Source organism: Gastrolobium bilobum, unplaced genomic scaffold (genome assembly GCF_033153095.1).
Source record: "Gastrolobium bilobum isolate Gb01-03AN ecotype WA unplaced genomic scaffold, APGP_CSIRO_Gbil_v1 utg26664, whole genome shotgun sequence".
In the NCBI taxonomy this organism is placed as follows: domain Eukaryota; kingdom Viridiplantae; phylum Streptophyta; class Magnoliopsida; order Fabales; family Fabaceae; genus Gastrolobium; species Gastrolobium bilobum.
The window spans coordinates 45,174-64,514 of record NW_026900121.1 but is presented as its reverse complement, the minus strand read 5'-3'; the positions used below and the strand labels follow the sequence as shown (position 1 = coordinate 64,514).

Sequence of the window (19,341 nt, the reverse complement as noted above, 5' to 3'; positions counted from 1 at the left end):
TCTCCTACATACATATAAAAGTATGAAGTATATATTTTCTTTTTCTCTTCCTATAACCCCACGTGGATCCCACATATTTTTATATGAGTAGAAAAAATAATTTTATCTCCTAGGTGAGACACATTGAACCTCTATAAGTTAAATATATATACTGTTCTATCCGCCGTGTAACTTAAGTTAAAAGTTGAAAATACGAGGAGAAGGGAACCGTTGTGTGACAAGGTTGCTTGAACAACGTTGAATTTCACATGGAAACCTCGAAACTCTAAATGTAACTTCAAAAACATAAAGGAGATTGAACAAATGGTGGACATAAAAACAGTGGAGGAAGAAGAGGGTCTCTGTCGTTGTCTTTCTTTACCGTGAAATATGATCGAAGAAATATTTATCCACAACAAGGTGACAAGAGAACTACTGTTGCTATTTTGTTTTCTTCTTTTTCTTAATTACATTACTGGACAATATTAGCGTCTTCTCTTTTTTTATTTTCTCTGTTTTATTTTTGGAATTAATCTTCTTATTCCCGAAAGTCTTGAGCTTCAAATAGTAATGAAGATGTAGATTTTACGTAGATAGCATGGCATAGTTATTTATTCTCACAAAGTATATTACTTGTGCTGCTGCAGCGTGGGCGTGCTTATGACACTAATTTGATTTTTTCAAGTGTAAGCCATTCTTTCCCCATGTATATTTTGATATTGTTTTCCTGCAATTTTTGTCAAAGTTACCATATTCTGATAATTGTTTATTCCCTATGAAGAATGACTTATCTGGTATATAACTCTTCCATTACAGGACTATGTGGATATAAAATCTATTAAGAAATTTCCATCAACATTGAGGTTGGTAGTTTTGCTAATCATTGCGGCTTGTGGAATGTACATTTACTCAAGTAATTTAGAGCAAACAAGGGTTCGCACAAATACCAGGTTGTTGGAACTCATAGTTGTCAACAAGTCATCATGTCATCCTTCTAGTGTGGAGGAATGGGAAGTCCCCTACTTGCATTATCCAGATCCCAAAACTTACAGCAGGTAAATATTTATATAAGTGCATATATTTAGAGGAGAATCAGTTTGCATTGCATCCAAGTTTTGTAGAGGAACTTTGGCATAATGGTTTGTGTTATAGTCATGTGAATCCGGTCAATGTACACAAAGAAAAGGCTTGAAACAAAATTGACGGCGTGTGTGCACAATGACAATAAATGAGAGTGTAAAGAACCTAGAAGAGTGGACAATGTCCTATCTGTGCTAAGAAACGCCACAAGAGAAAGTGGGAAGCGGCGAGACTCTAATACCATATAAAGAACCAATTCAACCCAAAAGCTTAAGCTGTTGGGTGAAACTACATTAATGATTTTATATATCTCATCAGAGAGTAAAATTTTATACTTGTGAGGCTTAATCTTTTATTTGTAAAAGGGATTTACCTGGAGGTGTTAGAGTTTAAGTAGAAATAAAACTCTTAATAGATGAGATCCTTTTATATTTGAATTAGGATTATATTGATCTCTTATCTTCTAAAAGCCATAAGTCCCATGAGATATGAGATGGGTCCAGAACAATCAGCCTCTTGCAAATGCAAGAACATGACAAGACTATCTACTACAAATCCTTTCCTAACTCATTATCATGATGTGAATTGGAGGTTATACGTTGGATTTATATAAGGAAAATATTAGCCTCATGTGATAGGAGACAATAAGTTTCTCTTACACACTCAAAAAGGTGTGGGATCCACTTCAAATTTTATTTTTATTTTTCTGTACAGTGAGACCCTCATAAGTTTATGAGTGCAACATGAGATATCTTATCTCCTATTGCATAAGAAAATATAATCCCTTTATATAATTAGCCTCTTTCATATGAAATGTAAAGTTGTTACTATAAACCCTTTCTTAGACCCTGCACATAGCGGGTGCTCATGCTAAAATGCTGCCAATTTTATTTGTTATAATGATCAGAGAGGAGTGTGCTTGCAATCCTGTCCAGTTTTTTTCCATCTTGACAATGCAAAGATCAGGGAGCGGATGGTTTGAGACATTTTTGAACAGTCACATTAATGTTAGCTCCAATGGAGAAATATTTTCTATACCCAAAAGAAGGGAGAATGTTTCTTCAATTTTGAAGACAATGGATGAAGTGTACAATCTTGATTGGTTCACTAGTGCTTCAAAGAATGAGTGCTCCGCAGCCGTGGGCTACAAGTGGATGCTTAATCAGGTGGGTACAATGATGAATAACCACATAGGATTTCTTTGTCCTAGTTGAAGTGTGTGTCTAGTTCATATAGTATGCTAAAAAATTGATACATATGTTGTAGGGTTTGATGGAGCATCATAAGGAGATAGTGGAATACTTCCAACGTAGACGAGTTTCTACAATATTCCTTTTCAGAAGGAATTTGCTCCGTAGAGTGTTATCTGTGCTAGCAAATTCCTATGACAAAGTTGCCAAGCCACTAAATGGAACCCACAAGTCTCATGTCCACTCCACACTAGAGGTCTATCTCCTTTGCCCTTTCTTCCTTACTATACATATATATATATATTTGTGTGTTTGGATTACATTATGGAATTTGGATTAGATCTAAGTATGAGAGCTGAGTAACTAGTGGAAGGATTTCGATTTAATTCCCACTAATATCGTATTGGGGAAGAGCTTAAAATTTTAATCTCTGACATGCCCCCTGTATTCGGGATTAGTTTCATAGCCAGCTCTAGGAGCCGAAGTTTGCGGAGATACCCTAGAGAAACATATTCGTCTCAGATAGATAATTAGGGTTGGTATGTAAAAAAAGAAAACTAGAGTTTATAATCAAAATGCAACAAACACAGCTTTTGGTTGAAAAGTAAATTTTATATTAGAATTAAGTAAAACCAAGCATGTGCTAATCTGTGTTGATTTCAAAAGTGAAATAATTTTATTAGTTCTGCTTGAGCAGGCTAAAATTCTCGCCAAATACAAGCCACGGATCAATACCAAGTTACTGTGGCCAGAGCTCAAGCGAACAGAGGAGGCAGTTGCAAAAGCCATTGAATACTTTAATAACACTCGCCACATTGTTCTCTACTACGAGGATCTTGTTAAAAATCGCACGGTAAGAATTTAATAAAACTATTATTTAATTATGCATTGACAATATTATTAAAAAGAAATTGGCTTTTTGAGATAGTAGTTGTTAACTTGTTATAATCAAATGTGTAATATTTTACGTAAGTAAATGGTAGCGTAAAATACATTTACACAGTCATGGATCAAAATTAAATCATATTTAGATATAGTTCAATGTTGATCTTCTTATATATATTTTTCAAATTTTAATTTCCAGAAACTCAAGGATGTTCAAGAATTTCTAAGATTGCCGTATAGAGATCTGCATAGCCGTCAGGTAAAGATTCATACTGCCCCATTATCAAAGCAAATCGAAAACTGGGATGAAGTGCAGAAAGCGCTGAAAGGGACCCCATACCAGAGCTTTATCCTCTCAGACTAGTCAAACATAACATGAGACAATGGTTGATTTTAACACGAACAAACAAAGATTGCTCCTTCTATGTAGCTCATACATACGAAAGATTCTTTTGCTAGCAATAAGATTATTTTAAGTACTTGAGGCTTAGTAGAAGACTAGCTTTGATTCGTTATCAGAGAAATGGTTTTGTCAATAAGATCAAATATTGAAGTTCCATCGTACTTAAAGTTGACTTTATATGCAAGAAAAATGTAGATAGTTCTTTTTCTTTTTAATTTCAGGTGTCGTGCGTGTGAATTGGAGTGTATCTCTTTGGGTAACGTAAGTCATTTAATGGTTAAAATCTAAAGATTTCCTACAATGAGGCAATTTACTTATATAAAATTGATTATGCACGCCGATAGTTATCCAGCATTTGAATTTTGATCTACTTAAATTCTTTAGCTGTATCCGAGAAACTTCATCCATTTCAAGGGAGGCCATCCTTCGGAATTTGGAGTAAAAAAAAAAACAAGAGAGTCAACTCGCGCTCTTATATCTAATCCTACCACTAGCAAGGTGCCTTAACATATTGGTATGTCTAGTAATCAAAGATGTGTGAATGATCATGTGATAAAATTATTTTTTACACTTAGATAAAAGTGTGTCCAGCTCTCATGTGAAACCATATGAAGAAAAGAGAGAAAAGAAAATATAAACCACACATTTTTATATGTTATCTTCAACAACTTGCGTTCAAATTTTCATGTCCTTGAGAATGTTACCAGCATTAGCCAGACCATAGCTGCTGTACAACTACCACCACCAACCACCGAAAGTGTCATTGCCACATCCACCTGCAACCCCTGCCCTTTGCCTCCGACGAGCAGCCTCTGTCGTGACCACCAATTTTGCCAAACCACCTGCCTGTCACCCACGTCCCATGAAACCCAACCAAAAACACAGCTCTTCCAAACTCAAAACCACCACATCGTCAACCCCCATCCTTCTCTGTCACAACCAGACCACCTAAAACTCATGGAGTAAACCATCGCCCCCGTCACCCCTACCTCCAACCATACCCAGACAATACCCATTGTCCCTTACCGGCCACCTACATACTTGAGCTAAAACACACCTTGCAACCGGTCACCATCACGCTACTGCTCATAGCCTCATGCCTCTGCATAGAAGCTGAACCCCATTACAAACTTCCATCGATCCCCTCCTGTTACTAGATCAACACTTGTATAGAGCCAAGCCCCACCACTGATCCAACCAACAGTTGTAAATCAATGTCAAAAACAAATGAACCAGAAGTCCTAATTGAAGGAGAGTTGAAAGGTCAGGAATTAGTTATGATATTTGCATAGATACAGATGTTTTTGCAAACAGTTAAGTACGTAACAGTATTTCTTTTGAGACCACTTTGCATTAACAAATTTCAGCGACTTATCTATTTACCAGGTAGCCGATAACCAATCTCAACCGTTCATCTCAATCGTTAAAACACCTAACGACTACAGTTACAACAACATCTAACGACTACACCTTACCGTTCATCTGATTTGCATTCCCGGCTTCGGTCCATCTCACTTTCAGAAAGAAGAAAAGAGAACCGTGTGGAAACTACTGTTATTTTTTTCATTTCTTTAAAATGCTTCCTAAATAATGTTACAAATAGGACAACCAGATCAATAGATCATTAAACTGGCCCGTTAGCTGATGAACCAGTCTCATCCGTATCTGTTCGTCCAATAACAAAATGGTCAACAATTTTGACAGTATGAATTGGATCCTGGTGAGCAGTGGTTGCCCTCCATTTGCTGGGAAACCTTCTCAAATGGTTCAACTGTTGTGTCTCCCCATCCTTCGTCTCTCCATCCCATTCAGGATCAAGCTTCCACTCCTTAGGAACCTACACATTGAAAATGTACACACTGTTCAATAAACTGGAGAAATATAATCAATTTCCAGCCTGAAAGCAAAACATGAGTTATAAAATTTAAAAAAATTCACAAGCACCCCAAAAAAGGTGCAGTCATGATTCTTAGAGCAAATCGCTGTATCATTGCGTTCTCAAGCTCTCATTAATTGCAGACAGAGAATGCTAGTGAACTATACTATATTTATCTCTTTTCACCAAAAACATACAACCTTCACTAACAACTTAAACGTCAAAGAGGAAGTTTGGTTTAAACACAAAAAGATTACCAATGAATATCTACACACTCAGTTTTCTACAATTTAATATTTTAGATTTTCTTTGTGACCAGAAAAGAGGCCGGAGGGATGTAAATTATCGAGCAATCAGTAATAGTAACAAGTATCTTGTTAAAAAAAGAGCGTAATTGTAAAAGAAGCTTTAAAAAAATGAGTTCAAAAAAATAAAGGAAAAGAAACGGCAATTCAAAGTCATGCAGCAATCACTATCAAAGTTACCTAAGGTATCCTTTTAAGTTATCTAACGATTCTAACCTGAGCCAATTCAACACTTCGCCATATGTAAAACAGTAGTTTGAATAATAGCTTCTTACCTTATCAATTGCCAGAGTAAAAACTTCAAGATCACCATCCGATTTGATGTGAAATCGTGTAAATGATTTGTAATTAGCTATTCGGAGAGACGAGAAGGCTTCATCAAAGTGTAAGTGAAGCCAGTTGATGCAAATGTATAAGTAGCTTCCAAACACTAAGGAAACAACAGGAGTTGAGAAGACCCAAAAATAAAGAAAAATAGCAGCATAATATATTATGGCACCCCCTCGAGAAAGAGACTCTAATCCATTCTTGCAAATATTGTTTCGAGAGACAGCCATGACCTGAGAAAATAATCTCTATGACAGAATCCATCGCAAGAACAATCAGAACTAAGAAATTCATAGATTTTTCTTACCTCTGGCACGTCAAAAGCAGACATTAAATACTTGATACAAGCTGGATAAAGTCCAAATGTCCATTGTTCAATACGAGCTCTGAGGCCAGTTGGATCAGGAAAGTGCTCACTTTCCACTGATCGATACCACTGATATAAAGTGTGATACCCTGGATCACACAAAAAACTCATCATCATAACCCAAATATCATCATAGAGACACAATCCTACTCTATGAAGCATCAAAAACCTTTTCAATAATTTATTGTGATGAGTAATGGCAAACAGTGACTGGATCTCAAGATATAATTCACAGGATTAGGAGTCAAAACATCAGAGCTAAGTTCCAGCAATTCATTATCTACCAACTGAATCTAGTTACAACAATGATCTAAAGATACAATATTTAACAATATAATTTCCATTTAAATAAATAGGTAAATAAATAATTATACATATGGTATTTTATATTTTACAATCACTATAACTATAAACATGCCCTTATGCATACAACAATATGGTGTGGCTCACAAAACCCGGCTGCAGAGTTGCATGCAATAAAGACCTAATTACACTTCTGGTCCAAGAACACCCCTAATTTTAGCCCCTTCACTGCAACTGTTACAATGTTATCCTCACAACAAGAATGTTTTGATATTTCTAGCTTACTCTCTCATGCAATAGCTCTTTGGGTTTAAAACGTGCGCAATGCAAAGGACCATATTATCTTCTACTGAAATTTAACTTAATTATGAAGAATGAGGGTGGTAAGGGTCAAACTCCATATTCCAAATCACTTGATCATAGATGCTCTAATACCATATCAATAACCAACTCACCAAAAGGCTTAATAATAGGGCCAGAATGGTTAGTTAGAGAGGGTATAAGGGAGGGCATTCTGATATGTTGTTATTTGAAAACTAAGCATTAGCTCTATTATAGAAATGAGAAACCTTTAGGAGAATTCTCTCCTTCGCTCACAGTTTGTAATTCAAGAAACACTACAGAATTATTTTTTCCCTTTTTGTTTCTCTGTATTTCTCATCTTTCTCAGAATACTCAAAATCTGTTCTGGGTTCCAAACATTGTTAGGTGGGATTTATGGAAACCCAAAAAACAATTTATATTTCTAACCCTTTTCAAATGATGCAGTTAAGTACCCTCATTAGTTTGGTGCTGATGTAGCTTTGTCTGGTGACATGGCAATGTGACGCGTAATAACATTGATGATGTGACATTCTTTTTTCCAGACTTTCAAAAAGGAAATGACAAAATGCACATCAATGAAAAGAATCACGTCAATGTCAACCTGACAAGAGGACTAAATTGCATTAAATTCAAAAGTATGAGATAATGGATATATTTTCAGAACTAATATAGTACCAAAGACTTGGTCTGCACCTACTAAAATTAGAATCACATGACTCACCTATTTGCATTTAATCAAAAGCACTGAAAATTTACTCGAGAATAACAATGTTGCAATTAAAAAGGGACAAAAATTGAAATTTAGCCAAACAAATGGGACATTAACAATAACTAAGCCAAAATGTTGATTTATCAACTTAGGTAGTACAAATTACAAAAAATCATATCAATACAAATCATTCAACAGGTAGGAACATAACCTGAAGTTGCCAGCAACTTATGCCGGATGCATGTTTCAATGCCTATTTCGAGAAGCAACATAAGAATCAGTGCTGCGGCAAGGTGGGCAGAAACATGAAGAATTCCAATTATTGCTCTTTTCTTCCGTGACAATTTGGTCGGAACAAAAGAATATGCTGAAATTAGTAATACTATAGCTCCCACTAGTGAAACATAAGAGTGTCCCAGGATATATATAAACCCATTCCACACAGTACCAAGGAAACTCCTTAAGTGGCCAGAAAATGAATCATCTTGAAGAATGTGATTCAGCTCACACTAGCAAATAAGTAAAAGAAAACAGTTGCATGTTAGTTACGGAAGATACTAGCTTATCAGATAAGCAAAAAGCTAATCTCAGCTAATTCTATGGGTCAAAAGGAAAGAGCAAGAATCTAAAGACTCAAAAACCATAATTAACTTTGTGCCCAAATAACTAAAAAATAGCAAAGAAATAGAGGAACTCACTTGTGGAAACATTGAAAAGACCAGTACAAAATATATGATGCCACCAATAAAATCAAATTGCCAGTTCTTCTTTCGAAATTTTAGGATATTTCCTAATGCAATCTGCATCAAATATAAAATTATGTTACACCATCATTATAAACAGATAAAAAAACAAGGAAATGTTGCTTACAATAAAGGAGAGGGAGGACTATAATAAGCAGCTATTAACATTCTACGTACCCTGCTCGAATCCTCAAAAGAAGGATACGCAGCCTTGCATTCGTAGGAAACTCCCTTAAATTCTTTAAATTTACTGAAAACATGTGTGGGATGTAGAAACGCTCCACCACAACCATTTACAAGAAGATGGTGAATGTGGACAGGCCCATCTGACTTTACATGAGAATGACGCATGTAATGATGCAAGTCCCCAGCCATTCGAAGCTTACATCTTCCTCTTAAATAATCACAAATCAGGTGGGAAATATTCTTTCCAGTGACATCATTCCAATACCAGTCAGTGAGCCAATTAGGTTCATGAGTTAAAATGATCACAGAGTCATTCTCTTGAACCTTGATTAAAAATGGTCAAGTGAGCAGGTATGCTCAATCAGCACATAGGTCAAATAACCAGCCAGGTATAAAGACACAAAAAGGGTCCAGTAACAAACAGAACAGTAAAAACGAGTATATCAAATATCCACTAATCAAAGCTTGTACAGAAGAACAGAACAGAGAATCATAAGCAACAAGTTCATAATTAAAACAATGCATCTAGATAGGGTACTTAAACTATCAAAAATGGATTTCTGAAAAGAAAAAAAAAAAGTATTGCGAAGTAGATATATGTAAGTTAAATCCTTGGAATTTGCAAGCACGCATGAATGGTTGGGCAGGAGCAAACCTAGAATAATAAGATTGAAGTGGCGTACACAATATTGTGTAACTGTACATTCTTTTCCTCATCCCTTTCCCATCTCTCACATTAAGTATTTTACTATTAAATGTCACTTACATCGATTAATATTTCATGTTGAACTTAAACTATCAAAAATGGATTTCTGAAAAGAAAAAAAAAAGTATTGCGAAGTAGATATATGTAAGTTAAATCCTTGGAATTTGCAAGCACGCATGAATGGTTGGGCAGGAGCAAACCTAGAATAATAAGATTGAAGTGGCCTACACAATATTAATTGTGTAATTGTACATTCTTTTCCTCATCCCTTTCCCATCTCTCACATTAAGTATTTTACTATTAAATGTCACTTACATCGATTAATATTTCATGTTGAACCAATGGCAACACAAAAGAATGACTGGTAATAAAACAGGTGAGCACACAGTTCTATACAAATAACATTATTAAAATTTAGGAGAGGTGGGATATCGTTGACCCCTGTAGTTGGGAACATTGTAGCCATTTCAAGTAACTATGAAAGTTTACAAGCATGACATACGGATAGTGGCCCTAGTTATAAACCAAAATCATATCCAAGAAGTTCAAAAGACAACGAGGAACCACAACTGACAGCGCTGAAAGAATGAACAAAACAGTCAGCATGCTAAATTTAGTCAAGCATGACATTCTATCAGTAATTATCACTACTCTTTATAATTAAACAACCACATTCTACAATGAAATTACTCCAAATACTGTTTCTTGACGAGCTTATACTTTCAGTCATTCTACCAAAATTGACAATACAACTAAAACAACAAATTATATCATAGTACACAGATCATTTAAGAAAAAAATGTGAACCAAAAAATTCATGACATATTTCACCATGACATAAAAATGAAGAAACGGACAGAATATTCTACCTTCTCCTTTACCAATTCTGAAAAGAATTTGAATTGGTACACATCAATATCACCATGAAGTGCTAGATCAAGCCCAAAAACCCACCACCGTTTAGGGAGTTGCAAAGCAAAATAACTCTTTTTCTGGGGCATGAACCATCCACCTAACCAACTTTTATGACAAATATACCTCATAAAGGTCTGGAGTCCATCAAACCAGTCTGCGAAGCATACAGTAATAACAATTACTAAAGCATATTGGCGTTAGGCATAAAAACAATTTTAAACTCTTGAAAACAGGGATGAAGTAAAATGACCAAAAACAAGCATGAATTAAACTAGCTAATAGATACTAAAAGGGATTGAACTCCTTGAAAAAAAAAATATAAGTTGTCGAGACACGGACCAGGAGCTAAAACTAACCATGGTTTCCAGGTATAACAAAGCACTGAGGCCCATTGTACTGTCTCAATTGAGCCCCGTAAGGTACCTCGGGCTTGTTTACAGCTATCTGCTCTGGTTTATACCAAGGAGGAGGTTGGAGAGCATACTCAAACGGAACAAAAAGACGCCTTTCATATGTGAATGCTGATGGATTAGGATACCTACAACAGGAAAAAAAACAAAGTCATTTACAGAAAATAAAGATAGCTACAGAACCTTAATAAAAAAAAAAAGTTAAAACTTCAAATCCCACAGCAAAGATGCTTTAGGTCAGTTGGAAAAGAAGTTTGGGTGTCCCATAATAAAAACCACTACCCATAAAATCCTTATACACAGCTTTACTTACCTGAGCATTTTTACATACAGATTGTTTCATGGACTCAAATCCATGACCTATCGGTCACAAAGGAGCAACTTTATCACTGCTCTAAGTTCACTCTCATTTTGGGTGTCCACAATATGCTAATATGCTAACAAATTTCAAACAAATCCAGAAAATAACTTTTTTTCATAAAAGCCCCACTAGGTAGCTATATGGTCCATTATGCAAAAGGGGTGACAGGAAATCAGCAATCAATATCACAGCAAGCTAAGACCTGTGCTACAGAAGCTAGTAGTAGCCAAGCGGCAGAGACTTCAGTAGTCATGGTGGGAGAATTACAACATCATGATCCAAAATCTAAAAGCTAGATACACACCATATAAAGTATGAAGGGCTTATAACCAGATGCCACATATAGTATCTATTATCTAGTTACTTTTTGTATTTATTGAAGCAAGAAGAAGCTGGGTATTGTCTTTGCAAGTCAATGGGTAATATAAATACTATATGATGTGGCATCTGGTTATAAGCCGTCCATAAAAATGTACAAAATTAAGGACTGAAGACTCAGAATTCCATTATTCATGCTTTGATTTTTAGACCTAGGTATTCAAAATTCCAAATCAAGAACTATGGCATTAAATGGTGTCAAGTGTCAATTTATCATTCCCAAGAAACTTACAAGTAATAAATAATAAATGATCAAATCACATTGACAGAATAAATAAGTGCAGCCAACTTACGCGAGATCACCCCCAATAAGGAGCAAGTTTCCACGTGGTAAGGTAAGCACAGAATCATCTTTGAACGTATGAATTTCTGGCTGAGCAAGTAGCCGTGCAACAGCATAAGATGAGTTCCCACCATCACCAGTATCAGCCATAAAGTCAAACCAAAAATCATCCTTCTCACTAAAATGATCATATAAAAGGTCACCATTGCTGCCATCATGAACCCTACTCATTGCTGCCTGTCAATGAAAATAAACTCTCATATCTTTGCATACAGGTAAAATGATATTCTTGTAGCAATTCTAAGGACAAATATGAAGCAAACTTATCCACATCTGAGAATAATACATCATTAATCATAAGGATAAGACTGAAAAAAGCCCCGTATGAAGACACTGATGATTTTATACATGAAATTAACTACCAAGACAGGCAAAAATGGTTCTACTTTGGTGTGCTCAATAGAAAGTAAAAAAATGCACAACATAATTTAAATCTAAATCGAGAGACTAGAAATCACACTGTACTCAGAATTTTTATTATTTTTTGTTACAAAATTACAAGCTCGAAAATTTATCAGTCATAATACCCCCTTTATGATTTGTAAAGGCACATATCCACATTTTGGGATTTGAAATTGTGTTATTTTTAAAGAAGGATAACACATATACAAGGTTATTTACAAAAACAGAGAAAAAAAATAATCCTTTTAACATTTTCTGACACCAGATTTGAATTTTGAAATAACTAAAAACTCCTTCAAAAGGTATACAAATACTTGCAGTGATAATGATTGTAAATTCAACTAGGTACTTCAAGCTATAAATTCAAATGACATATTGACACAATATTATGAACAACAAACAAGGAAAAATAAAAATGTTACCTGCATCATACGCATGTCAAAACGCCCAACGAAGACAGTTACCGATACCAAAAGGTCAAAAACTGTTTTGAATAAATCAGCAGATGTCCTGCGTTATTTAGCAAGTATAACCACACATTCAAAACCACCTTCCACACCTCCTTGAAATATAATAAAGTCATTGGGAAACAAAATGTTTTATAAACATACCCAGAGTACCAAGGAACCATGTCCAAAAAATCAGGCTTCATCTGCCTCTTCTTGAACTTCTCATATTCTTTAACAGATAACGGGTGAGTGAGAGCCCATCTGTTGAATTTTCATACATTTAAACAGAGATATAAAGTGAAATAATGGGAGAAAAAATTGTCAATATATTGTAACATGAAAATGAGATACCACCAGTAATAATTTATTGCTTGATGCGCATTATTGTGCCAGGGGGTCATGGCACTATTGCACATTGCTTCGTTCAGGGAAATATAGTCCAGAATAACAACAGTATTGTGCAAATTACCAACTAATATCCATTACTGTAAAAGACTAATATATAAGAAAAGTTAAACTCATACTGGCAAAAAGAAAAACAATGTTAGCCGAAGTAAAAAAAACTTCATCAGAAACTCAAGTAAAATTTCAAAAAATGTACAGACAGTAGTAGTCTGTCAAGAACAAAAATCAACAATTTATTGATTTAATTTTTTAAAAGACATTTTGTTTTTCGAGCCAGTGATTTCCGATTGAAATTTGGTATCAAAAGAATTTAAGGATACAATTTTTATGACTTGAACGATTAAAAGAAATAATCATACTACATGCAGAAAAATAATAAAATTTAGCACATAATAAAAAATATATATATAATGAAATACTCACCCCGTTGACCTTTCAACCACATAATTTGCAATGTAAATTCCAATTAATGTAGCCCAAAGTGAGTAGATGGGAGAAATTTCATCTGATGAACCAGAACAGGAGCCATTGCAAGCTATCTAAAACATAAAAATAATTCTGACATCATAAGATGTAAAGAACCACAATGGATATATGATTGAACACATAGATATATGATTGAACACAGCAGACTGTATAAATCATATAATTATATCAAGTACCTCGCCATAAATAACCCACTTTGACAAAAGAGGATAATCACTTGCAGATCCAACTGGAGCAAACCAAGATGAGCAAACCTCGTCCTTTAGCTCATTCATCCGAAGAAACTTCGCAAGCCATGTGTTTCTCTCTTCTTTCTTCCAAAAAGAAAACCATGTAGAATTTCTTTGATCAACCGGTTTTTGTCTTAAAATGGCACGGTTGCCACAATGACTATAAAATACACAGCATGCCACGCTAAGTACCTATTATTAAAAAAAAGCATCAGAATGATATTGAGTATTTTAAGGACACAAAAAATCATTTTCCTAGCTTACAGCGCAGTTTTGAAGAATGGTTAAAATCTCTGGCCTCTTTCCAGCCACACGTGAAACAAGGCCAATATACCAGAGACCAAGAAATATAATGTGGAAGACAAGAAGAAACACGATGGAAGAGACATATATTGTCAGAAACAAAGATAGATTCATCCTCATATCCACCCCCATTGACTGAAAACTAGGAAGATGATACACAGCTGCCACTAAAATCCAGGCTATGTACCTGCAAAGTACACATTAAATTATTTCTAATCCCCATAAATTCCTTTTCATAAAGATAGGTATTGACGCATATACATTGATAGTGATACATTCGTTAAAGAAACTCACCATCGACTGAAATTTGAATAACTCGGCTTGATAGTCTTGCCTATAAATGGCGATGAAAAGAAATAAAAGAACCCAAATAGGCAGGCATACATAGACCACCACTTAATATTGTTGTCTAATTTTTCTACAAGAGTGTGTATATTGTCAGATGAGATGAAAAAAAGGCAACCTACAACAACAGCAATTACAGCATGGCGGGAATGCTCATGAGGGTAAGGATAAGTGGGGGTTAGAATAGTTCTAACCCTCTCCATTTTGAGTGTATCAAGGAAACCAGCAGACTTATTATCAGAGACCATTCCAATCTTTTAACCAAAAAAAAAAAAGTTTACTATAGTGTACTAAAATTCTTGCAATGAAGTACACTTTAGGAGTTCCAGAAAGTTATAGAGAACAGCACCAGCAAAACTCTGCACAAAATGAAAATAACAATAACATTAGTATTAATGGCAACAGGGTCACATCATTGACAACCAGAGAAACAATAATACCAAAAGATAATCGAAGTATCATCTCTCTTTTTTATGGATAAAAATATAAGCTATGTATGAATTTAATGTTCAATTAAGTAAATGGCATAATGGCAAACTACAGGACTCGGAACAACAATAAAAATTAGATGAAAAGAACCAAACAAGATTTGATAATTGTAACTATTCAGGACTGGCTAAGTAAATCCTTGGTCAAATCAACTGAAATGCTACCATAGATCATCATTTTCCTATTTTCTAGTATCTCGTTTTCCTCCAACACCACGACAAATTCTGTCTCGATTCTTTGCTACTCATTCTTGTCATTTAGCCTTCCTTCGATTTTCCTAATAATTGAATTTCCCCACAATTCCATATCCTCCAGACACTCTCACACGTATACGAAGTTTATGTTTCCCATCTCATACGTAGACGAGAACATCCCCGAAAGAGATGCTAGGCTCACGATGCAACATACTAAGTAAAGTAACTATTATTACAATAACAAAGAATGAAATGATGAAATAGGAACTAAGAGTGATTTATGAGAGAAAACAGAGTTAACACAATAACAAATTTTAGGTCCTATTAAGCAGTTAACTGAACTTAAACGAATAGATATATAGTTAAATTAATCAAATTCAGTAAGAGATCGAAGCCCTAATTTCTCTTCTTCTTCTTGTTTTCCTTACATCGCAACGTTGCAGCAAGAAGGCAACCGAAGAAAGCAATATATATTCGGAAACAAAATCTTCATACTACAAATATAAGACACGAAGCAAAAGCTCATTGACAATAAGCAACGACATATAACAACGACAACAAAAACAACGCCAAACACGAAAGAAAAATAACATATTCGAACCAAACAGCGGTTACACAGAGACACCAATCATAAGCGATATTCCAAATAATATGATTAAATAACGAAAATTAGAGAGATAAAGAGAAAACGAGAGAGAGAGAGAGAGAGAGAGAGAGGAAGAGAACCTGGTGTCGCTAAGAGAAGGCGAAATAGAAATGATAGCATGTGGAGTGCGTGCAATATAAAGAGAAAGAGAAAACTTAACCACTTGGCATCTGAGAATGTCTGTGAGGAACAAAACAATGGCATATTCTTTTTGAAACCATTGCATTACTTGACCCCAAACCCAACCCCAATTCCAAACCCGCAACGAAATCCACACGTGTATTAATTTAAATATTATTTTTTATTTTATTTTTTCAAATACAAGATAAGATACGCAACGACACTACAACACAGATTGCTTCACCAACGAGACTTTCAAATCTCATTCAGTTTCTGCGGCTTCGTACCGCGTCTCTCGTCCTAACATCCGCGCATTGCACAGTGCTTTCTATTGGTTGCAACTTCCAAGACGGTTAGAATTGGACTCAGATGGCATTTCTTTCCTTGGGCCTGAGTATGCAGGCCCATTTCTTGTATCAGAAGGCCCAAACTATATGTTTGTTCATTGTTGTCGATTTTTATTATTATCATTACTTGATTTACTTCTAAGGATGGTCTTTTGTGGCTTTAACTTAAGTTTTTTTCATCACCTAATCCGCAACTTTTTTTGATTGACCAAAGTATAATTTGTTAAATAAGACTTAGCTCATACTTCAAACAATAAGATTAGAATTATCAAAACATGTGAGTGTGAAGTCTAACCATGATGGTAAACTTTGTGAACAATGAAAAGATTATCCCTTCATTCACTACAAGGGCCGTATATAGATGGATTATAGGGAGGTTATGCATATAGTGGTTTGCATGTGACTTCTAGCGTCATAATGTGATTAGTGGGTGAGTGGCTTTATGTAATGGAGGGAAGTTAAGAGAGAGTGGTGGAGTAAGATACTTGGTGCATGACATGTAATAGGGGAAGGGAGTTGAGACAATTTAACTAGTCCTAAACATAAGCCCCCAGCCTCTCATTGTGCGAAGTTGGAATGTCTGGGTGAAAATGGAGCCTCTATGCCTATATTAAATATGTTGTGTAAATGGATATAAGTGGCAGGAGAAACTGTTGCGACTTCGGCAAGTGCACCGGTCGTAAAGTAATAAAATGTACTGAGTACGAGATCGTTCCCACGAGGATCGAAATTTCAAGCACTAGTTCGCTAATCGTGTTTTAGTTGGACAATCAAGAATTTAGATGAAGAGAATTGTATTTTAAGAACTTAAAAATTAAAGACAAATAATGAGATGCAATTAAAGAATTTTCAGAATTAAAAAGAATAATTGGAAAGGATGATGATTGGTTAAAGAATTTAAAAACAAGCGTAGTTAAGGTTTCGACTTCCCCCAATCTCCTCAATATGTTATGAATTAAACAGTCAAGAATTTGATTCTTAATATATTGCCAATCAATTCTTTCTAAGTTAATTACGGCTCAATTTCTTGTTACCATAAATCTATGTAATCTTGAAAGAACTCTAGTTCCCGATTATTTCCCAAGAAAACATGCATTAAGATCAAGAATTTCAAGATTGCACAATTACCCTATGTCTATCCCTAGATCACGAGAATTATGATAAATTCACCAAGTCAGGGTTCATACACCAACATCCCTATTGTCATACAATTCCCCAAAATCATTCTATAAAGAGCAAACTCATAGAAAGCATTAAAGACAGATAAATTTATTCAATTATAAAAAGAAAAGAATTCAGAGACAATTTAATTCATAAACATAAAGATTCAATTGGGTTCCATCTACCCCGAACTACATAAAAATCTAGCCTAGCATACTGAATTCATAAACAATAGTAAAGAAAAGAGAACCTCAAGCCTCCATTGGTGTGATGTTGACTTGGTTCCTCAGTGTTCCAGCGCTTCGCAACAGGATTCCTCCTTCAGGTCTCTATGTATTTCTCTGGACTTGTGAATTGCTAAATTGGTCTGACCCCAAGCTCCTTATTTATAGCCATTGGAGTTGTATCCTTCATTGCATCTCTCACCGAATCTGTATCAGATATGTAGTTGATTCTACAATTGTTTCTTTTTTGCATTTAAGATCTTGTAGATTGGTGACAGATTTTTGACTTTGAATCTTGTTATAATCCTGCTTCAATCTTCCATGAATCTCTATCAATTATGAGTGAATTGTTTCCACTTTGTATTTTTATAAAATCTGATGCACATCTTGATGAAGATATAAAATCTCTTTTGGGATTAGATTTGGCCGTGCCTGGACGTTTTAGCGTGTTGTTTGTGCGCTAAAACATTCCCACAGTGTGTTGTTGTCTGCCTATGGGCGTTTTGGCATGCTGTTGGGCGCCAAAACGTCGTCTTCGAAGGGTTTCTGGTTGCTTCTGGAGCTTTTTGGCGCTCTGTTTGGCCGCCAAAACGCTCTGGTTCAGGGAGATATTGTGGTTTTCTTCATTTTGAGTGTTTAAGTGTGCTTCTTGGATGCCAAAACGTCCTCCTTCAGTTGGTACACACATGAAATCTTGTTTTCTTGAGGCTTCCACTCATATTGTTAGATTCCTTTGGCTCGAAAAAGCCATAATGGATGTTAAAATCTCTTGAAATCAGAAATATTACAAGATGTTAGCAAGATATTCAATTATTGTGACTTTACGGTATAAAACCCTAATTTTCATGCAATTCATGATATAATTCAAGTATATTTAAGCCTAAAACCATGGTAAACCAATGGTTTATCAGAAACCCAACGATTTGAATGTTATTCGAGTTTAAAGACGTAGCCCCCATTGATTGTGACTACTTTCGGGCTTGAGGTTGCTTTGTTGTGTTGCTCATAGTCGTTTCCATGTTCGTAATTTCTTCCAAATTTGAATTAATAGGTGATATCTCAAGATGTCAGCTTAGACAGGCAACAAATAAAAAATAATAATAATATTTTTATTATTGAGTAACAGACTAGGGTGCGAGAACCCTATATGATGATGCTTTGTTGTTGATCGAGATCGCGGAGGATTTGGATTGCTTGGATTCTGAAAAACATGTAATAGTCGATGTGCCTAGACCCTAAAGGGATTTAGGTGTCCATGACTTCGAAAGGGCATGGGATTCAATACGCCCTCAATATGGAACTCGGGTGCCCATAATCTTGGAAGGGCTTGAGACTTGATGTGCCCGATTTTGGGTTTAACCCGGGTGCCCATGCTCTCGGAAGAGCATGACACTTGATGCTTCTAGCCGGATTGTAATTGCTTTATCACTTAATTATAATGTTTGTAGATATGTTGCATCTTGAAAAATATGAATCATGCAAGCTTTCAAGGAAGACATTATCTTTCTAATTGTTAAGGTGTCTGTTGCGTAAAATCGGCAAGTGCACCGATCGTACCAAGTAATAAAAGATGAGTAAGAATATCGTCCCACGAGGATTGAGGCACCAGATTTATTTTAACTATTCCTTTCTTATTGGATGAACAAAAGTTGGTTTGAGAGTAATTGTGTTTGTAAAAATTGTGAACTATTCAAGACTTGTGAACAATTTAGAGATAAATTTGAAAACTTAAGAGTAAAAGATTACGATT

General features: G+C 35.3%; 2 protein-coding genes across 2 annotated transcripts; one reads left to right on the top strand and one right to left on the bottom strand.

The window, feature by feature from the left end:
- The first annotated feature begins 369 nt into the window (after positions 1–369).
- LOC133295403 (uncharacterized) lies at positions 370–3,498 on the top strand. Its single transcript, XM_061494233.1, has 6 exons — positions 370–399; positions 796–1,034; positions 1,967–2,225; positions 2,326–2,505; positions 2,947–3,102; positions 3,334–3,498. The coding sequence occupies exons 1-6, from the start codon at positions 370–372 to the stop codon at positions 3,496–3,498; spliced, it is 1,029 nt and encodes a 342-aa protein (XP_061350217.1).
- A 656-nt stretch (positions 3,499–4,154) lies between these two features.
- Positions 4,155–16,005, bottom strand: LOC133295402 (uncharacterized). The gene is made up of 16 exons (XM_061494232.1): positions 15,820–16,005; positions 14,360–14,769; positions 14,027–14,252; positions 13,709–13,954; positions 13,470–13,585; positions 12,804–12,902; positions 12,615–12,702; positions 11,741–11,967; positions 10,655–10,836; positions 10,253–10,452; positions 8,669–9,001; positions 8,447–8,548; positions 7,960–8,257; positions 6,353–6,501; positions 5,994–6,278; positions 4,155–5,374 (listed from the first exon to the last, which is right to left on the bottom strand). The coding sequence occupies exons 2-16, from the start codon at positions 14,656–14,658 to the stop codon at positions 5,162–5,164; spliced, it is 3,063 nt and encodes a 1,020-aa protein (XP_061350216.1). The 5' UTR covers positions 14,659–14,769; positions 15,820–16,005; the 3' UTR covers positions 4,155–5,161.
- Positions 16,006–19,341: the final 3,336 nt, after the last annotated feature.

Bases quoted from the DNA above. Each gene is read 5' to 3' on its own strand.
- LOC133295403 (XM_061494233.1), top strand. From the start codon at position 370: ATGATCGAAGAAATATTTATCCACAACAAG. The intron at 2,226-2,325 runs GTGGGTACAATG...CATATGTTGTAG, and splicing joins ACAAGTGGATGCTTAATCAG to GGTTTGATGGAGCATCATAA. The intron at 3,103-3,333 runs GTAAGAATTTAA...TTTAATTTCCAG, and splicing joins ATCTTGTTAAAAATCGCACG to AAACTCAAGGATGTTCAAGA.
- LOC133295402 (XM_061494232.1), bottom strand. From the start codon at position 14,658: ATGGTCTCTGATAATAAGTCTGCTGGTTTCCTTGATACACTCAAAATG. The intron at 13,586-13,708 runs GTACTTGATATA...TTTATGTTTTAG, and splicing joins AGTGGGTTATTTATGGCGAG to ATAGCTTGCAATGGCTCCTG. The intron at 6,502-7,959 runs GTTATGTTCCTA...TGTGTGATCCAG, and splicing joins TAAGTTGCTGGCAACTTCAG to GGTATCACACTTTATATCAG.